The sequence below is a fragment of the Ambystoma mexicanum genome, chromosome 11, assembly GCF_040938575.1.
Source record: "Ambystoma mexicanum isolate Mex_15411 chromosome 11, UKY_AmexF1_1, whole genome shotgun sequence".
Classification (NCBI taxonomy): domain Eukaryota; kingdom Metazoa; phylum Chordata; class Amphibia; order Caudata; family Ambystomatidae; genus Ambystoma; species Ambystoma mexicanum.
In genome coordinates, this window is record NC_090934.1 from 710,827,581 (window position 1) to 710,844,330 (window position 16,750).

The 16,750-nt window shown below is 40.3% G+C and overlaps 1 protein-coding gene across 3 annotated transcripts in view; it reads left to right on the top strand.

Moving 5' to 3' along the window:
* KIAA1549L (KIAA1549 like) overlaps window positions 1-16,750 on the top strand; it is a 739,655-nt gene that overhangs the window by 332,187 nt on the left and 390,718 nt on the right. For all 3 annotated transcript variants that reach the window (XM_069623580.1, XM_069623581.1, XM_069623582.1), the window contains one exon: window positions 14,050-14,281. In XM_069623580.1, the coding sequence (XP_069479681.1) occupies window positions 14,050-14,281 (232 nt within the window). The remainder of the gene's footprint in view (window positions 1-14,049; window positions 14,282-16,750) is intronic.

Genomic DNA, 16,750 nt, shown 5'->3' on the forward strand with positions numbered 1-16,750 from the left:
CGGTCTGCAGCTTCGTAGCATCCACATTCTCTATGGGACAGCAGTTTTATGCCAAAGCTGTACAATTTGTGTGACAGTGTTTTGTCAGATGATATATCATCCCAGAGGTCTTTTAGCTCTGTTTTCTCAGCTTTGGTGAGATAGGCTATGACACATCTTGCAAAAGCAGTGGAATTGTCTGCAATATAGTGTATATCTATGTTTGCATTCCACAAGAGGGCAATGATTGCATTGTAATCATTGATGTACTTTGAAGCTTCGTTTCTTTTAACGCTGTATGTGTTTTTAGGTGATTTGCCCTTGACACTGTGTCTAACAGAAGACATCAAGCTGTTTACTTGTCCTTTTGCTGAAACTGGTCTAGCGAAACCAAAGCAGCATTTGGTGTAGTATTTACCTTTGTTTTAATATATGCATCGGCGGTATTTGCCACACTATTTTGGAAGCGTTACATTTGTGTCAGTAGCTCAGAATGTGTGGTTTTTGAAGGGATGTTGCAGGATATGTATTTGTGAATAAACTGCAAAACAGTGGCATCACTGTCATGACCAAATTTAGGAGCATCTCTTATCCACAAAAGCATGTGGATGTGTGGTGCTCCTTTGGATTGATATTCTTTTCTCCAAAAGAAGTGTTCCACTTCTCTGAAGGGAGTGATACTTCTTTTACAGATGAAGTGCAGCATGGCAATACAGCAGTGGTGACAGTATCTTGATACATTTACAGGGTCAAGAACAGAGCTCTCCTGGTGTTTTTATGTCTATTCCTACTTTATTTTGATTTGCTATGCATAAGAAGTTGTGCAGGTCATCCCATGCATATTCTGCACAACTTAAATTAACAAACCATCTGGTGGGCCTAGGTTCCTTAGCATACAACATACATCAGTGTGACGTCGGAACCAGTATTCTTTTGTACCACGGATGTTTGCCAAGAGTTTTGTGTTACTTGACTGCAAACCTTCTTTGTCTTTTAAGTTTGAAGCTGTTGGGTAGCAGACATGTTAAAAAAATTAGAGCCTGTTCTTAATATGTGTGCAACTCCGTACCACAGAGTTTCTAGTTCACTTTTGAACAGGAGGTGGAATATGTATTCTGCATTTTGTCTAAATCTGGGGTCTTCAGAATACATGCGTAAAGAGTGATATTCTCATGCTGTTATTTGTGTCATATCATCCTCCTTTTCCTGTAGGAAAGAGTAGAGGAAAGGAACATGCTTCTACACGTTTTTCCCATATGCTGATTGGAGATCCTTTGGCTTGACGCATTTGATATGTTTCCAATGCATCGTCTATGGTGTCTTTGGAGTGTAGTGGGTGAATTGTATACTGATCCAAAATATTGGCTGTAGTAGTAGGATCTACACGTTCAAACGTTCAAATTGGCCTGTTGGTGATGAATCCTGAATTATTTGGGTGGTTTCTCTTAAATTCTTTTCAATGTTTATATCTTTGCAGTACTCATTGTTTTCTTTTAGATATTGTAGGACTTCTCTAACTTTGCTTAAGTCTACTAGTTGTTGCCAAATGTATTTGTTTTTTGTTGGTACACCATTAACTAAGATAATCAAACATTTATCTATTGGCCATTGCAATCCTAGAGTTTCTTCATTTTTGTTAAGATCTAATGGCAAATATACTACTTTGCCACAAATGCCTTTTAATAATTCAGAAGGAGGCAATTTGGCTGTTTTGAGTTGAAGGCATATTATAGCTTGAAATGGGTGTACTGCTTGGATCATAATGCTCTCATACAAATTAAACTGTTGGAGAGGTTTTGGAAGTGGGAATATTTCCAAGTTATTAGTGACAGCACGTGATGGCATTTGGTAATTATCAAGCTTTGTATTGCAGTATATGCAAAGTATTTATTTATTTATTATTAATATACATTTAGCCGAATGATTTTGTATATACAACATTAAACATGTGTAACAGGTGCAACAATTACAGTTTATCAATGTTAAGACCAAATTCACAAGATAAAAAAACTCCAAGAAAGAATCACAGAGAGAATTGTGGTCCTGTTAACACGAGTAGGACATACACATTCTAGGTTAACTACATAAAAAATAACAATTTTTTAAAACTATAACTAGGAACATTAAAAGAACCACTAAAGGATTATACAAAAGCTATAAAATTACATGTGTCACCACATCAAACAATATTTCATCATTTTGGGTGGTGGAGGACTTGATTTTAACAGGTTAATAAATTAATAATCTCGGCACATTTCCAGTGAAATTTCACGAGATAAAAGACCAGATTATGATCACAACCATTAAAGAACAAACTGGCCAGAGTACAGTAATGTTGTCACAATTAAAACAAATGTTGTAAGCTTTCGGATAGCTGGTTCATAACGTGTGTAGACTCTCACATGCTATTAACAGGTGTTCAATGGTTTCTATGGCATCAGTACCACATAGCCGACAAAATCGGAAATTGCATGGAATTTCATATCGTGCCCCTTACGTGACCAAAGCATTGCTTATATTAAATTTTAGTCTTGTGTACTGTCTGGCGATGGCACTATTTGGGTATGCAGTTAAAAAGGTAGGTTTTAATGTGCAATCAGAGATGTACTCACAAAATGAGACAGTGTTACTCCCAGAATACAAGTTCACCAAATGTTGTTCTTTACTGTGTGACATGAGTCCGGATTTCAGACGAGCCTTGATCATGTACACTACCCCATTTGAGGTTTGACCACAACATCCCTCTTGCCATTTGGTGTACAGCGAGATCAGCAGTTCCAGAGTCCCCATTGTATTACAGTTTTCTATCTCGCAGAATGCTTCAACAAAGTTTGGCATCATAGTATTGTTCTCTAACTTGAGTAAGTTATCACAAAACATTCCTGTCTTCACAATGAAGTCAGCTAATATACCAGTGAGATCAAATTCTAGGTACAAGTATTCTATTGGCAGTGACTGTGGCATATAAAATTGTTTACGCAGTATAGAGGCTTTGCATCGTCTCAATACTGCTCCATATTCATGTCCCCAGATCTCGATGCCATAAAAGACGATGGAATGAATTTTTGTTTGATTTAGTAAGAGTATTGTCACAATGGAAATATTAGATTGTTGGCCAATAAATTGACGGATGGCAACTACTGCTCTATTAAATTTGACCTTAGTTTCATTCCAATGGGTTTTCCCAGCTCAAGTGATTTTGTACATAGATACCTAAATACTTATAGGTGGAAACACATGCAAGGTGCTGCCTATTCAATGTGCAAACAACATTACGGCTTTTTGCAGAGGATGGAGAAAATGTCATGGTCTTACTTTTGTCGATATTAATTGACAGACAGTTATTAGCATAGGCTCCTAGGGCAAGAATCAGACATTGCAAGCCCTTCTGGGTGTGGTCGACCAAATCCAGGTTGTCAGCGTAAGCTAGCCAACTGGTCTAATGGTGACCCATTTTGACGGGGCAGACAGTCTGATTAATCAAAGCCAGGCCTAGGTCTGCTAGGTAAAGGTTGAAGTTTGTTGCAGTGACAGTACACCCTTGATTAACGCTGAATCATGTGGGTATAGAGCCTAACCGTTTGCTTTCCGCATCTAATCTGATCTTAACTGTAGTGTTAGAGTATAATAACATCAACATCTCATCTTAAGCAGACCTGCCGGGATATTCCGTTGAGCCAATTTCTTCGCAATCTGTTACGAAGCACAGAGTCGAATGCTGCAGAAAAGTCAATAAAGGTAGCATATACAGTCTGCACTATTTTTGACGGGACATCTAAAATGGCAAGCATTCTGTAATTAGTTGCTATGTTCTAGAGGCCTTTTTTGTGAACTGGCAGAATGTGACTTTCAGACCGAGTTTTTGGGATACAACCTGTGTTGCCTGTATGGTTGTACAAAAGATATAACTATGAGCATACAGTCCTGAGGTGGCTTTAACCAGCGCATTACAGATTCCGTCAGGACCAGCGGCCCGGGATGAGTTGAGTTGCTCGATGATTACAATAATGTCAAGGATCGACACTTTACACGACCACGATGTAATTAGAAGAGGGAATGGAACATTGTTACTCTCGCTCCGACCCAGGGTGTTAGCAATATGTGTCATCCACTCAGGTTCAGTTACTCAATTAACAGAAAGACCACGAGGTTCATTGCCTCTTAGAACAGCCCAGATATTTGAGTTCTCCTTTTGAGTCACCATGTACGCAATCTCTTTCCGTTTTTTAAAATTGCATTTTGAACGATATTCTTTTAACCCTTTCTGGTAATTGTTCTTGGCTGCTCTAATGTGATAGATTACTTTGTTTGGAGTTAGAGGGCTGATTTCAAAATAGAGAAGCGTACTAATTGTGGTGTGTAGTTGGAATTTCGGTAAAGCTATTACAGGATGCAAAATATTGAGGGGTCACTTATTTTGTATTTATTTTCTGTTATACGATATAAAGCTAATTGGAACCATTGGGATTCCTCATTGTCCTCTATTTTGTAAGTCATATCTGCAATTTGTGTGCAATTTTTATAAAAAGGTCTGTGGCAATGCGCACATACTTGGTTTGGTACTTCAGCAGATGTGCTTTTAAACTTTACTATTTCTTTTTTGTATGTGTTTGTTAGAAGATTGGTGTTTGTAAGGTTTTCGCTAATGTTCTCTAAAGTTACTGAATTTTCTAAGTCATCTTCACTTCCAAAATATTTACTTCGGATGTGTTCCATTTGTTGAAGGAGTTATTTGGCTGTTCCATGTAGGAGAATGTTATTAAAATGTTGAAGTTGTAAAGCAGGAGTTTTTGCATAGTACAGTCTCTGCAGAATGGTGAAACAATTCTGAGGAAAAGATTGAACTCTGCAGGCAAACTACAGGCTGATTATTTAACAATCAGTATATCTTTGGCATAGAAGCAGGCTCAAATTGATGAAAGTGTTTGTAGTACTGGGCACTAGATAGGCCCAGCCTTGACAAGGACCCAAGTGGGTCAAAACACGTGTTGGCTCCCTCAATGGGCTTTTTTGAAACATTGTTTTCATGTTTGAAACACCTTTTCATGTACATTGGTCTTTGGAATGGGCTTTTGATATATCTTTGTATGCAAAACTTGGTTCTCTGAATTGGCTTTTGAATCTGTAATATCTTTGTATGAACAACTTAGGTTCTTTAAATGGACGTTTGCAATACTTTTTCATGTACATTGGTTTTCAAAATGGAGGTTTGAAACATTTTGTTCAATTAAATGAGTCACCTTAATCAGGTTTCATATACTTAACGTTGATATTTTCTTTACTAGCGATAACTGGTGTGACAGCGCACACTCTTTACAAAATACTCAGTGGTTGTAAGAATAGCTGTGTGTGTAGATGTGTGAAGGACTTGGGTTAGTGTGTAAGACATTGGTAGTGTCAATGAATAAGTGAGGACATTACAATGTTTTCAGGATAATAGTGGCTGTTATAATAATGGTATTTAGGTGACCATAAAAAGAGTCTACATGTTGAGCTGTATTGAGCAACAGCCAAATAATGTTTGTTATTTTGAAAGGAATTTTGTAGGCTACTATGCGGCTAAACGATACTGTACGAGTAACAGCAAGAGTACTACTGCAGTAATGCACTTACTTTGTAGGATGTGACTAATAGTTTCCTTCAGCTTGTTGTCCTCCTGGAGGTTGTTGTTCACTGTAATTGCAAGAGATAAAAATGAGTGGATATATATATGGTAGTGATGAAGTAATTTTAGTACAGGAAGACATTATTTATGAATGTATGATGAGTTGTTGGAAAGACAACTTAATAAAATTGGCCCTCATTATGAGTATGGTGGTAACCCTGGCAGTGCTGCAGATGGGTTGCCACCAGATTCCTAATACTATTGTGGCACCCAGCAGGACATTACAAGTCCCATTGTCCTGGAAAGTCAGGTGCTGGAAACTGTTAGTCCCTATTCCCTGTCGAGTCCCGTACTCTACGGGAATGGGGACAGAGGGGCACTGGCTCTGTTGGTAATGGGGCTGTTGGTCCCATGATAAGTATGCCTAACGGGGCTGCAGCAGGGGACAGAGGGGCACTGGCTCTGTTGGTAATGGGGCTGTTGGTCCCATGATAAGTATGCCTAACGGGGCTGCAGCAGGGGACAGAGGGGCACTGGCTCTGTTGGTAATGGGGCTGTTGGTCCCATGATAAGTATGCCTAACGGGGCTGCAGCAAGAAAGTGTGACATTTTTATAGAATGCAAAATGGAAAATGCTGAGTATTTTAAAATCTGTCCTTTTTGGGATGCTCTACGTGAAAGTTGAAAAATGGTTTTGTGGATTTGCAGCAGCACTGTGTGTGAATTTTCATTAAAAAAGAATTGGAGATGGAAAACATTTGTACAACACTTTTAAGTGGCACTTGTGTGAAAATGTACTATGTTCTCAGTGCATGCATATTGCCAATGTGATGCATTCCAATGTGTGGTTGCTTATTAAATGATGGTTCTTTTGTTTGTATTGTGGGAGTTGTGGTTGCACTTTTTCCATCAGGAAAAGTCCATTACAAGTCCCAGAATGCAGAGAAAAATGTAGGAGCCAATAAGCACATACAGATTAGAAAGGGGAATGTTAGCAAGTATACATGTGCATCAAAGTTAATACAATTGCACACACTGAGTGTTATTTCAAACTGTTGCACAAATCGTTTCCATTTCATTTTCTTTCATTTATTTTTTTTTGAAATTACACAAAGTACTGCTGTAAATGTACACATGCATTTATTAGTTGTAGTTGGGATGGTGCTGAAATAAATATTTTTAAATGCATTGCATTTTCCCATTTTTCATTCCATGTAGATGCCATGCTTTAGCAACATACGTGCAGTGTTAGTATTCAGTTTGGATTGTGAGAGTTCTAGTGTAACCTTGTTAGTGGGAGAAGTAGTTTTCAGTTTGGATTGTGAGAGTTCTAGTGTAACTTTGTTAGTGGGAGAAGTGGTATTAAAAGTGACAGAATTAAAGGAAAAAATGACACTTGGTAGATTATAATGGGTTATGATGGAGAGTATGCATGCACTGTCAATGTATTGAACTTTCACACATGATCTCCCATTGCAACATGCTGTAGAAATGTTTTACATGTGATGTTCTTTTCTTTCACAAGAAATACACAGTCAGTGGTGCTGGAATTGCAATTCTTAAATGCACTAAGTATATTTTTTGACAGATACTCCTGGAACCCTTCTAGGTGAGTTCTTATTGAGCAAACAGAAATCGAGGGTTTAAGGACTTAAGAGTTAGTGCATTCCGCCCAAGCTCTCATCACGAAGCCAGCTGCGCTGCAGTCACGGAGTGGTATAGCCTCAACCACCCAAATCAAAGGGTTTCAAACAATATCAGGTGACCCAAGTTGCGCTCAGCCTGCTGAACTTGAATCAATGTAGATTTGTTAAGCGCCTATTGTAAATTTGTAAATCAATAACTATTCTTGTGCAGTTAATCAGAATCCTTTAATTTAACTGATAGCCGACACGTGTTTCGACAATACGGTCATTCTCAAGGCTGCGTAATGAGTTACATGACCATTATAATATAGGAAAATAACAGTCAAATGTATCCTCAAAAAACAAATAAAATGTATTTTAAGACAAAGCATCCCCCATGACAGGATTAAGGCAAAACCAAATGCACAATTAAAATCATTGTAGTGAACAATAGCAAAAAATAAAACAAAACAAATGAAGGAGAAAATTAGGATATTCACCAAAACCACAAAATAACTGCAGTCAAAAGCAAAAACAAATGAACATGATTAAACCATGTTAAGACAAATAATCAATAGAAATCATAAGGAACACATACCATTGTTGGCCATCGTTGGGGTACAGATGAGCGTTACATAGAATTAAAGTAAACAGTCATTGTCATGAGCCTGGGCCCTGAATACTTCATAATTTATCAAATATAGTCCAATCAGTATGATTCTAAATGAACGGATTGTAGCAACTTGTGTCCCATACACGGGGTGATAGTACACATGCTTCAAATGTTACATTGTGACTTGATAACGGCATGTACTCAGCACTGGTAATTAAGTGTAAATGTGTAGTGGATTCCCATCACTTCAAACCCCTGTATGCCGTGATAGGATGGCGCCCTGTCATGCATTAGGTAGTTGGATCTGGACCCCTTACATCTACTCAGTTACTGCCTATGGGGCAAGAATAAGAGCATGACAATTAAAAAGGAGTTGATAGATCAGGAATGGTCTGATTTTACCATAAAATACCATCCCTTACCTCAATTAGCGAATATGGTGGCAACCAGGTACGCACCTTCCGTTATTTCAATTGTAACCATCTATTCCCCGCTGGGTTGCCTGCTAAATGAGAAATTAGTCTCATCACTATTGGATAATTCAAGCCCATACGAAGAAATGTGCGCATCTATATGTCAGCATGTAGCAGGGTCACTGCTGACTACCTTGGAGCCAAATATCATCAATAACATTAATAGCAACCTTGACTCCCTCGTAACTTATAACAACTGTGCGGTTGCTGGGATAGAACCCTCACTTCCATACAGGGTTGACGTGGTCAAAGTTCCGTGTTTATATGGAAAGCAATGAAAGTGACACATCACTTCCGTACATGTGTGCCGCGGCTACTGCCATACTGGAACCAGCAGCCGCATAGCATTATCGCGGGCCTGCTGTTGTCCATGGAAACCATAGTAAACATCAAGAGATGCCGCTCCTACGCCTATACCAAATGTTATTATTCCCCGGTGGTTGTGTGTTGATATATAGCACAAGGTGTTACAATTGTACCGGAAATGGTCATAAATTTTGAGCAAGCGATATTGAAAATCACAGATATAAATGCAGTCAATCCGATCATTATGATGACACCACTTATACCCGCTGACTGTTTTTAAACTAGTCCAAGTACTGGATTGCTTTTCACATGGCATTGATCTATTCCATTAATAAATTCTATAGTTGTTCAGTTATTCTGTACAACCTGTTGCTTAACAATCATTAAATAGCTTATTAATATTATTATTAATACTCTCTCCATGAAATTAAATTATAAATCACTTCTCAGCCAGCAATGTGATATGTTAAACTGCATCTGGTCAAATAACTCCAATTGATAATTGTTGTTGTTGGGAAAAGTATAGTCAAGAAACCATATGGAGAAACTAACTTAAGTTGTTAAAAAGGGCTCTATGGTGCCTTTCTGGAGGTATTAGTGAAAGTGTGAGAGCACCAATTAAAGTGACTCACTGAATAGTGACCCATTGTCAATGGCACAAGTCTGCAAGTCTTATGGAATTAAAATTCCAAACCAGTCACTTGATCCTTATGTAAGGTTAAGGTGATGTATCATCCATCAGATACTTGTCTATTGGTTGCATGAATGTGAAAATATTCATGAACGATATGGTATATACAAGATCAATTAACATTAGCATAAGTGATTATGAACCCAGGTTTAGGGATGCCACATCCAGAATATTTCTTTGATTAGGTGATATTACATACAAAAGCACTGATCATATTGTGATTATAAGAACACATTCATTTCATGATCTGAATTTAGTCCATTTTTCATACACCTAAGAAGACATCTACATTGAGTCAAGTTCAGTGCCCTGAGTGCAACCTGCGGCACTCCATGTTGTTTGGAGTTCTTATTGAGGACTTACACATCCCACATACACCCATATCTAACTCAATGCCAGGCTGATGGCAGATTTGACATTCCTGAATCATTTATGTGTCACATGTTGTTTCACTTTGCATCTGAAACAGTGATATTCAGTTGTGTACATCCTGCAACACGTAACACTTTCAGTGACTCATTCTTGAAAAGACACAGTCACTAATTCACTCTATTGGTAACAGTCTTATTGACTGAGTAGCTCAAATGTCATATTCATGGCCTGTGACAGTGTCACATGCCCATAACAGAGACCTCCTGCCCCTCCCCTAGCCAGAACATTGGGCCAGGGAAGGTTGGAAGCAAGGGCATGCACATCCTGGACCATTCAATGGGAGCAACGTCCCTGTTACCTGAGGAAAAGTGTTGAGGCACCTCAAGACACGGTCAAGACTCCCCCAAAGTACAGTCAAACCATGGGATAACCCCATCCAGGTAAACACCTCACTCAAGAAGTGCACACTTCGTCAGTTTTAATGGGACTACTTTCACTGTTCCAAGAAGTAGCAAAAACACCTTAGCACCCCTTCTCAGACTCCAGGAGAGCCATATTCCTGCAAATGCTTCTTTCTTTAGCAGTACCTCCAAGTAAAAAGAGATCTCTCCCTCCTTAAGTAGGATAATACAGTTTGAGGTACCCATAACCTGCCCTTTAGCAGCAACACTTAAAAACAGCAAGGCATGTACTGCCCTGATGACAAATTGGGAATCGTAAGTCAAAACCCTAAAAATAAGAATAACAAATGGATCAAGAAATAAAACCCCACAGCATCAACCTTTCTTACACAAAAATATCCCAATCTGGGAAGGGAAGGAAACATGGGCTACCAGACAAGCAAACACAGAGAGCACATGGTGGAAATTCCAAACGGCCACACGTGTTATCAAAGGCTTTTATGCTTAGTCTTGAACTACAAAGCCTAATGGCCAATGATGTTGGTGTCCCAAAACATTGGACCACATGGCCAATTAGGGAGTCAGTATCTGGCAGAGGCACTATAAAAAGGGTTCTGACCCCTTATTCTGCAAGATGGGAAGCAGGAGAGAAGGTGATCGTTTGAGTAGCTGGAGAGGAAGGAGTAGAGTGACTTGGCAATATGATAGATGAGAGGGAGCTGAAGGTTCATAGACCACTTATGGGCCAGAGACAGCAAAGGGGCCCAGAAGGGCTGAGGGGCCTGGGGAAGTTGAGAAACTGAAGAGACATAGTACTTCAGAGAGAGCTGAATGGAAAAACCTGGCCCGGAGGGGTGACCTGCACAGGGGGTGACAATGTCTATGGCTGTGCTGGCACTATATCCTTGAGCTGTGACAAAGCATGCAGGGTGCATCAACCCTGCAGTATGTGACGTGAGCTGCATTATATCTCTTAGAAGTAAGAGGGGCACTATATCCTTCAGATATGAGAGTGGAATTCTATCCACTAGAATTGAGCTGGGCATCATATCTCTTGAAAGAGAGCCAGACACTACATTCCTTGAGCTGGACACTGTGTCCCCGAAATGTGAGCTGAGCACCATATCCCTCGGAGCAGGGATAAGTGAGCTGAACATTACTACCCTTGATGGATTACGATTTGCGAGTTGTGCACTATATAATTGAGATTGCAATTGTGATTGCAAAGCAAACTTGGCACTATATCCTTGAGAGTATGATTTTAGCAGCAAAGCATGGTGGGTGGTAAATCGATGGTATTGGGTGTTGAGTCAGGAGGTTTTACTGACATCCCTCTGACCTATGAGATTCTGTTAAGAAGTTGCTGGGCTCTATATCCCATAGAATGGACAGAGAACCAGAGGTGATCTGTATCCCTATTAGGTTGGAGATCACTGATGCAATGTACTTTAACCCATCCTGACCCCTTTTTTATAGACTTTTCAGAGAATAGAACATTCCTTTCTTTTGTAGTTAACCCCCAGTGCCAGTATGCCTTTATGCCATTCCCCATTCTGACAACAACACAACATACTTCTATGCCCCTTCTTTTGTTGGATCCGCCTCAAGTCTTAATGGGAACAAATGTGCATAGAGGTTTATTAATAAGTGCCAAGGACGAATGTACTTGTCCTTTTTACATAGACTTCAATAATAGCCTGGCACTTAAGGGGTTAATCTTTGGCATGTTTTTCGGCACTCTAATCTTGAAATTACACACAGGGCTCAATTCACAAATATTTACACTGGAGGAACCCGAGATACCAATGAGCAATTCAGATTTGCACCTGCTATCTTATAGCTGATTCACAAACTCGAACATTGGAGCAAATCCAGTACGGCTGCTCATGGTCAAATGTGATTCACAAAGATTTGCTCATGGTATGGAAAAGGTGTGCCAGGCAGCTACATATTTCTTTTAGGATTGGTAGACCAGGTATAAGGGAGCAAGGGCAAATCGGAGATGTCCATGGACTTCTACTAATCTGCGTGAGGGCAAATGCTTGTGAGTCAAGCCCAGAGTGTACAACCTCAGCATGTAGCGCTGCAGTGGTCCAAGTTTGAATTGCGTTCCCCTGTGAGTTTTCTTCTTCACTAATCAGCACATTAAACATAAGGTTCGGAAGTGTACATCGTGCAGTAAGGAAACACACCGACTATCTCAACGAGCTAACAAATGCAGTTACCCATTTCCGAAAATTGGGAAGCTCTGCACCTTCTTTACCCACAGGTTTCCTTCAAGTTGGTATGATCATTTCCAAAATAGATAAAGTAATTCTTAATGTTGTATGATCTTGATATATGCGAGATCTGCGAGTGACACATACATCAGGCAAAGCCGAACACTGAGTACACACCCTTTTAGAGGGGCGGTGGGGGGCGCGGCGACCATTCCAAGTGAAACAGAAAAGTGACTCCAAAGGGACTATTTTTTTCCCTCACTAATATTTGTATTTTTGTCAAGCGCGTTAAGCATTGAATTGATGTAACACAATCCATGGAAAGCTATTTAATACACAGCAAATTCATATTTAATTCCAAAATTCTGGCAGTACCAAAATGATTGAGCGATATAGTGAATAACCTCTGTGCCATGTGTCTGAAATCCTTATATAGTCCCTTCCTTGCATCTCTACATCTGCAAATGGGGACTACATAGTTCTGTGCTGCCATATATTATTTTCCAACTTTCTTTCGTTATGGCATGCACATGGCACACGTAGGCCTCAGCATTCCCTTTCAGTCCATGCGTTTATTGGCAACTGGTGTCATCAACAAAAGCCGAGGAGTCTAAGGGAGAGTTTACTACGAGAAATACTACGAAATCAGACTTCCAGCAGGTGCTGACAGACAACTCAATAATGGTTCGGAAGATGTCAATCGCGTGATGTTCAACTCACTTCAGCTAAAAATACCTAGTTCACCACGTAGTGTGGAATTGCAATTTCGGAGCTACATTTTTTAGAGAAATGTGCAAGATAGTAATGGCACATGTTATTGTGATCAATACAGCACCTTAACATTCTTACGGATATTCGCGTGTAAATTGCTTAATATTAATAGAGTTTGTGAAGCAAATCTTCTTAAACTATTCTTAATCTGCAAGTAATCTCCTAAAATGGCGTGACTAGATGACGCCATGTTACTGAGATATCACTCTTCAAATCATTGGCTATTATGTAACAAATAAATGCATTCTGGGAGTCGAAGTCCTGGTTAGCTTTAGATGAACAAAGTGAATTTAACAACCTGATACCAATGATTTGTAAAAAATACATCTTTGGGTGTGCCCGTCCAACTGGGCATCGAATGTTAACGTTAACAGAACGTGTGCAGTGTGGGAACAAACAATGCAGTCCTATTTATATTTCCCGCTAAACAATGCTAGGATGTATTGAAATGAGCTCCTTTTCAGGATAACAGTGGAAGCAGCTTCCGCGGTGATACATATGTGTCCTATTTACCCTGACCATTATTAAGTGGTGCCAAATATTTGCCATTATTATGATGGTGCACGGCAGATCACGGCTGTTCTCAGCTTGCGCACTAAATAGTAATCACTTTAAATCAGCACCGTTTTGGATAAATGTTCTCGAAGCGCTACATTTTGGCATGCATTTCTACACTTTGCTATGTTGAGCATCCAGCATGAATGAGTTGACTCTCTTTACACATGGACATTTCCTCGTGGTTTACATTAAAGACTGGCAGCAGGGGTCCCAACCTGCTGCTCTCCAGATGTTTTGGACCACTACTTCCACTACTTCCATAATCCCTCACAATTGACAATGTTGGCTAGGGCTGGTGGGAGTTTTAGTCCAAAACATCAAGAAAGACAACGTTTGGAGACCACTGACTTACAGTATAAGCACACAATGCCTAATTTCATTGGAATATTCGAAGTACTTTAGCAATGAGGTAACCGACCACATCTTTTTCTTCTAGGATAACAGCGTGGCTGACTTCAGCACCATCACCATTGGCTATTATGTTAAAGTACTCATTCAGCGTGTGATGAACTTTTATATACCTTCAGCGGTGACAGAGGCCCTCACTGCGTATGGCAACAGTAGCTTCACTGCGGACGTGAAGAAATACCTACCGAGTCTCCGGTATGTCTCAGTACTGGGCTCACCGTGGAGCACACCTCCTGACAAATTGTTCCAACTGAGAACTGGTAAGCTGCCACCCACAAAGCCAATGAGGGCATAGTTATTCCATTTTGAAATGTAGAGCTGGTGGACAATGAACTGTTTTCTTTTTTGTGGATGAACACCTAGATGTTGTACAAGCATGTCAACTTTCAAACTCACCACATACTATCCCATATCACAGTTCTACACACAGCCCTGGTACTTGTCACAGTCCTAGTGCTCATTCTAATCCTAGTCTTACCAACAGTTCTAGTCCTCATCACCATCGTACTCACAGTCTTTGCATTCATCACATTCCTAGCCTTCATTACAGTCTGAATCCTCTTTTCGGTCCTAGTCATCACCATAGTCCCAGACCATATCAGTCGAAGTTGTCCACAGAAACCTAGTCCTCATTAGTCCTCGTCCTCACCACAGTCCTAGTCTTTGTCACAGAATTAGGGGGTCATTATGACCCTGGCGGTGAATACGGGCACGGCTGCTGTCGGAGTCATGAATTTACCGGCACATCACCATTGCCGGGTGCCGGTAATTATTACTCCCCATTCCCATTTGAGTACCACTGGACACAATGGGAATGGGGAGGCCGGATGCACCGCACCGCATCTGTCGAGGTCTGCTCGCGGGTGCCGGTCCGCCCGCCAGGTCAGGAAACACACCCGCTAGTAGAACTCGTAGTTTGCCAGTCCGGTAACAACAGTGCCAGACCGGCAAACTTGTAATGAGGCCCTTAGTCCTTGTCATAATCCTAGTCTAGTCCACATTAGTCCTAGTCTTAATCATTTTCAGCCCTAATCCTCATCACAGTCCTAGTCCATGTCACAGTCCAAGTAACTTTCCTAGTCCTCATCACAGTTCTAGTCCTCATCCTAGTCCTAGTCCTCAATATAGTCCTAGTTCTCATCACAGACCTAGCCCCAATCCCTGCCATAGGCTCAGTTCTAGTCATATTTATAGTCATAAGGCCTCATTACACGGTAGGCGGTAACCATGGCGCTATTAGCGCCATGGTTGCCGCCGGTATTTTACCGTGTCCGCCTTGGTGGATGGCAGAATTACCGCCCTACTCCAAGGTGAGCGGGGGCAGTAATTCCCCATTCACTAAGGCACTTCCCCATTCCCATTTTTGCCCTCATAGGGCTCAATGGGAATGGGGAAGGCGCTAATTACGGTACTGCAAATTGCGGTACCATAATTAGCTCCAAGGTCCCTTTGCGGCACCCTACTTTAACAGCTGGTAAAACCAGCCGTTAAGGTCGGGTCCCGCAAAGGGAACTCATAGTAAGGCGGTAAGGGTTTACCGGTACTGGTGCCCTTACCGGTACCGGTAAACCCTTACCACCTACTGTGTAATGTGGCCCATAGTCTTAGTAATAGTCCTAGACCTAGTCCTTGTCACAGTCCTAGGCCTCCTCGCAGTCCTAGTCCCCATCACAGTCCTTATAATAGTGCAAGTCCTCATCAGATTCATAGTTATTGTCACTGGCCTAGTCCTCATAGTCCTAGTCCATTTCACTGTCCTCATTACAGTTCCCCTAGTCATTGTCACACTCCTAGTAACAATCCTACTCCTCATCACAGCTCTATTCTCCACAAGTCCTAGTCCTAATTCTCATCACAGTCCCAGTTCTCATCACAGTCCTAGCACTATTCATCAATACAGTCCTAATCCTAGTCAAATTTCTAGAATGTAAGCTCTGTTATTGCACATGTAGCTTGCAGGCAAGCAAGGATTCTTTCAGCCAGAAATGGGCAAATGGTCTTTATGCACTCAGATCTCCATTTCATCTGTTATAACTAGCATATTTAAATGAAAGTTGATGCCCTTTTTGCATGGGTTTGCCTGGTTTGCCACGTGGTCTCTTGAATCATATATGTTTGTATTATATTGCATAGTGGGACAGACCTATTTTTGCCCCAGTATTAAACAGATTGTTAGGTGTTTAACTGTTGTGTTAGACATCATTTATAGCCTGGACTTGAAAGTGTGTTTTAACATTATAGATCATGTCATGCTGAATAATCGATCAAAGGCATTGTGTGGGCCCCCGTATAAAGCTATGTAAACTGTAGGCTCTGTGCTTCAGCTGTCAATGTAAAATGTTGTGGGTATTTAGTAAGCTAATATCTCCCATAATGATAGCCACATTCTTAAGGCCCTTCAGCTTTCATGTTCTTTGAGGTTGTGCGGTTCTTTATAGGGATGATATAAATTCATTCCTATAAATATAACATTCAAGTAAGAACTGCAAATGCCTAAACTCTTGGCATTGGCAATGATGGCTTACTTACAGTGTTGCATAAAAAATACTGTTACTTTGTGCATCATTACTTTTGCAACCAACAACGGATCCTACCCTTAAATATGGCATTTTATTTTTATTTTTTTTTAAATTTTTATTGTAATTTTTAGTTTAATTTACAAAGAAACAAACTTTTTATTACACAATTTCCTCTGTCTTATTCTTAACAGTCCATCATGTTGCTGCACA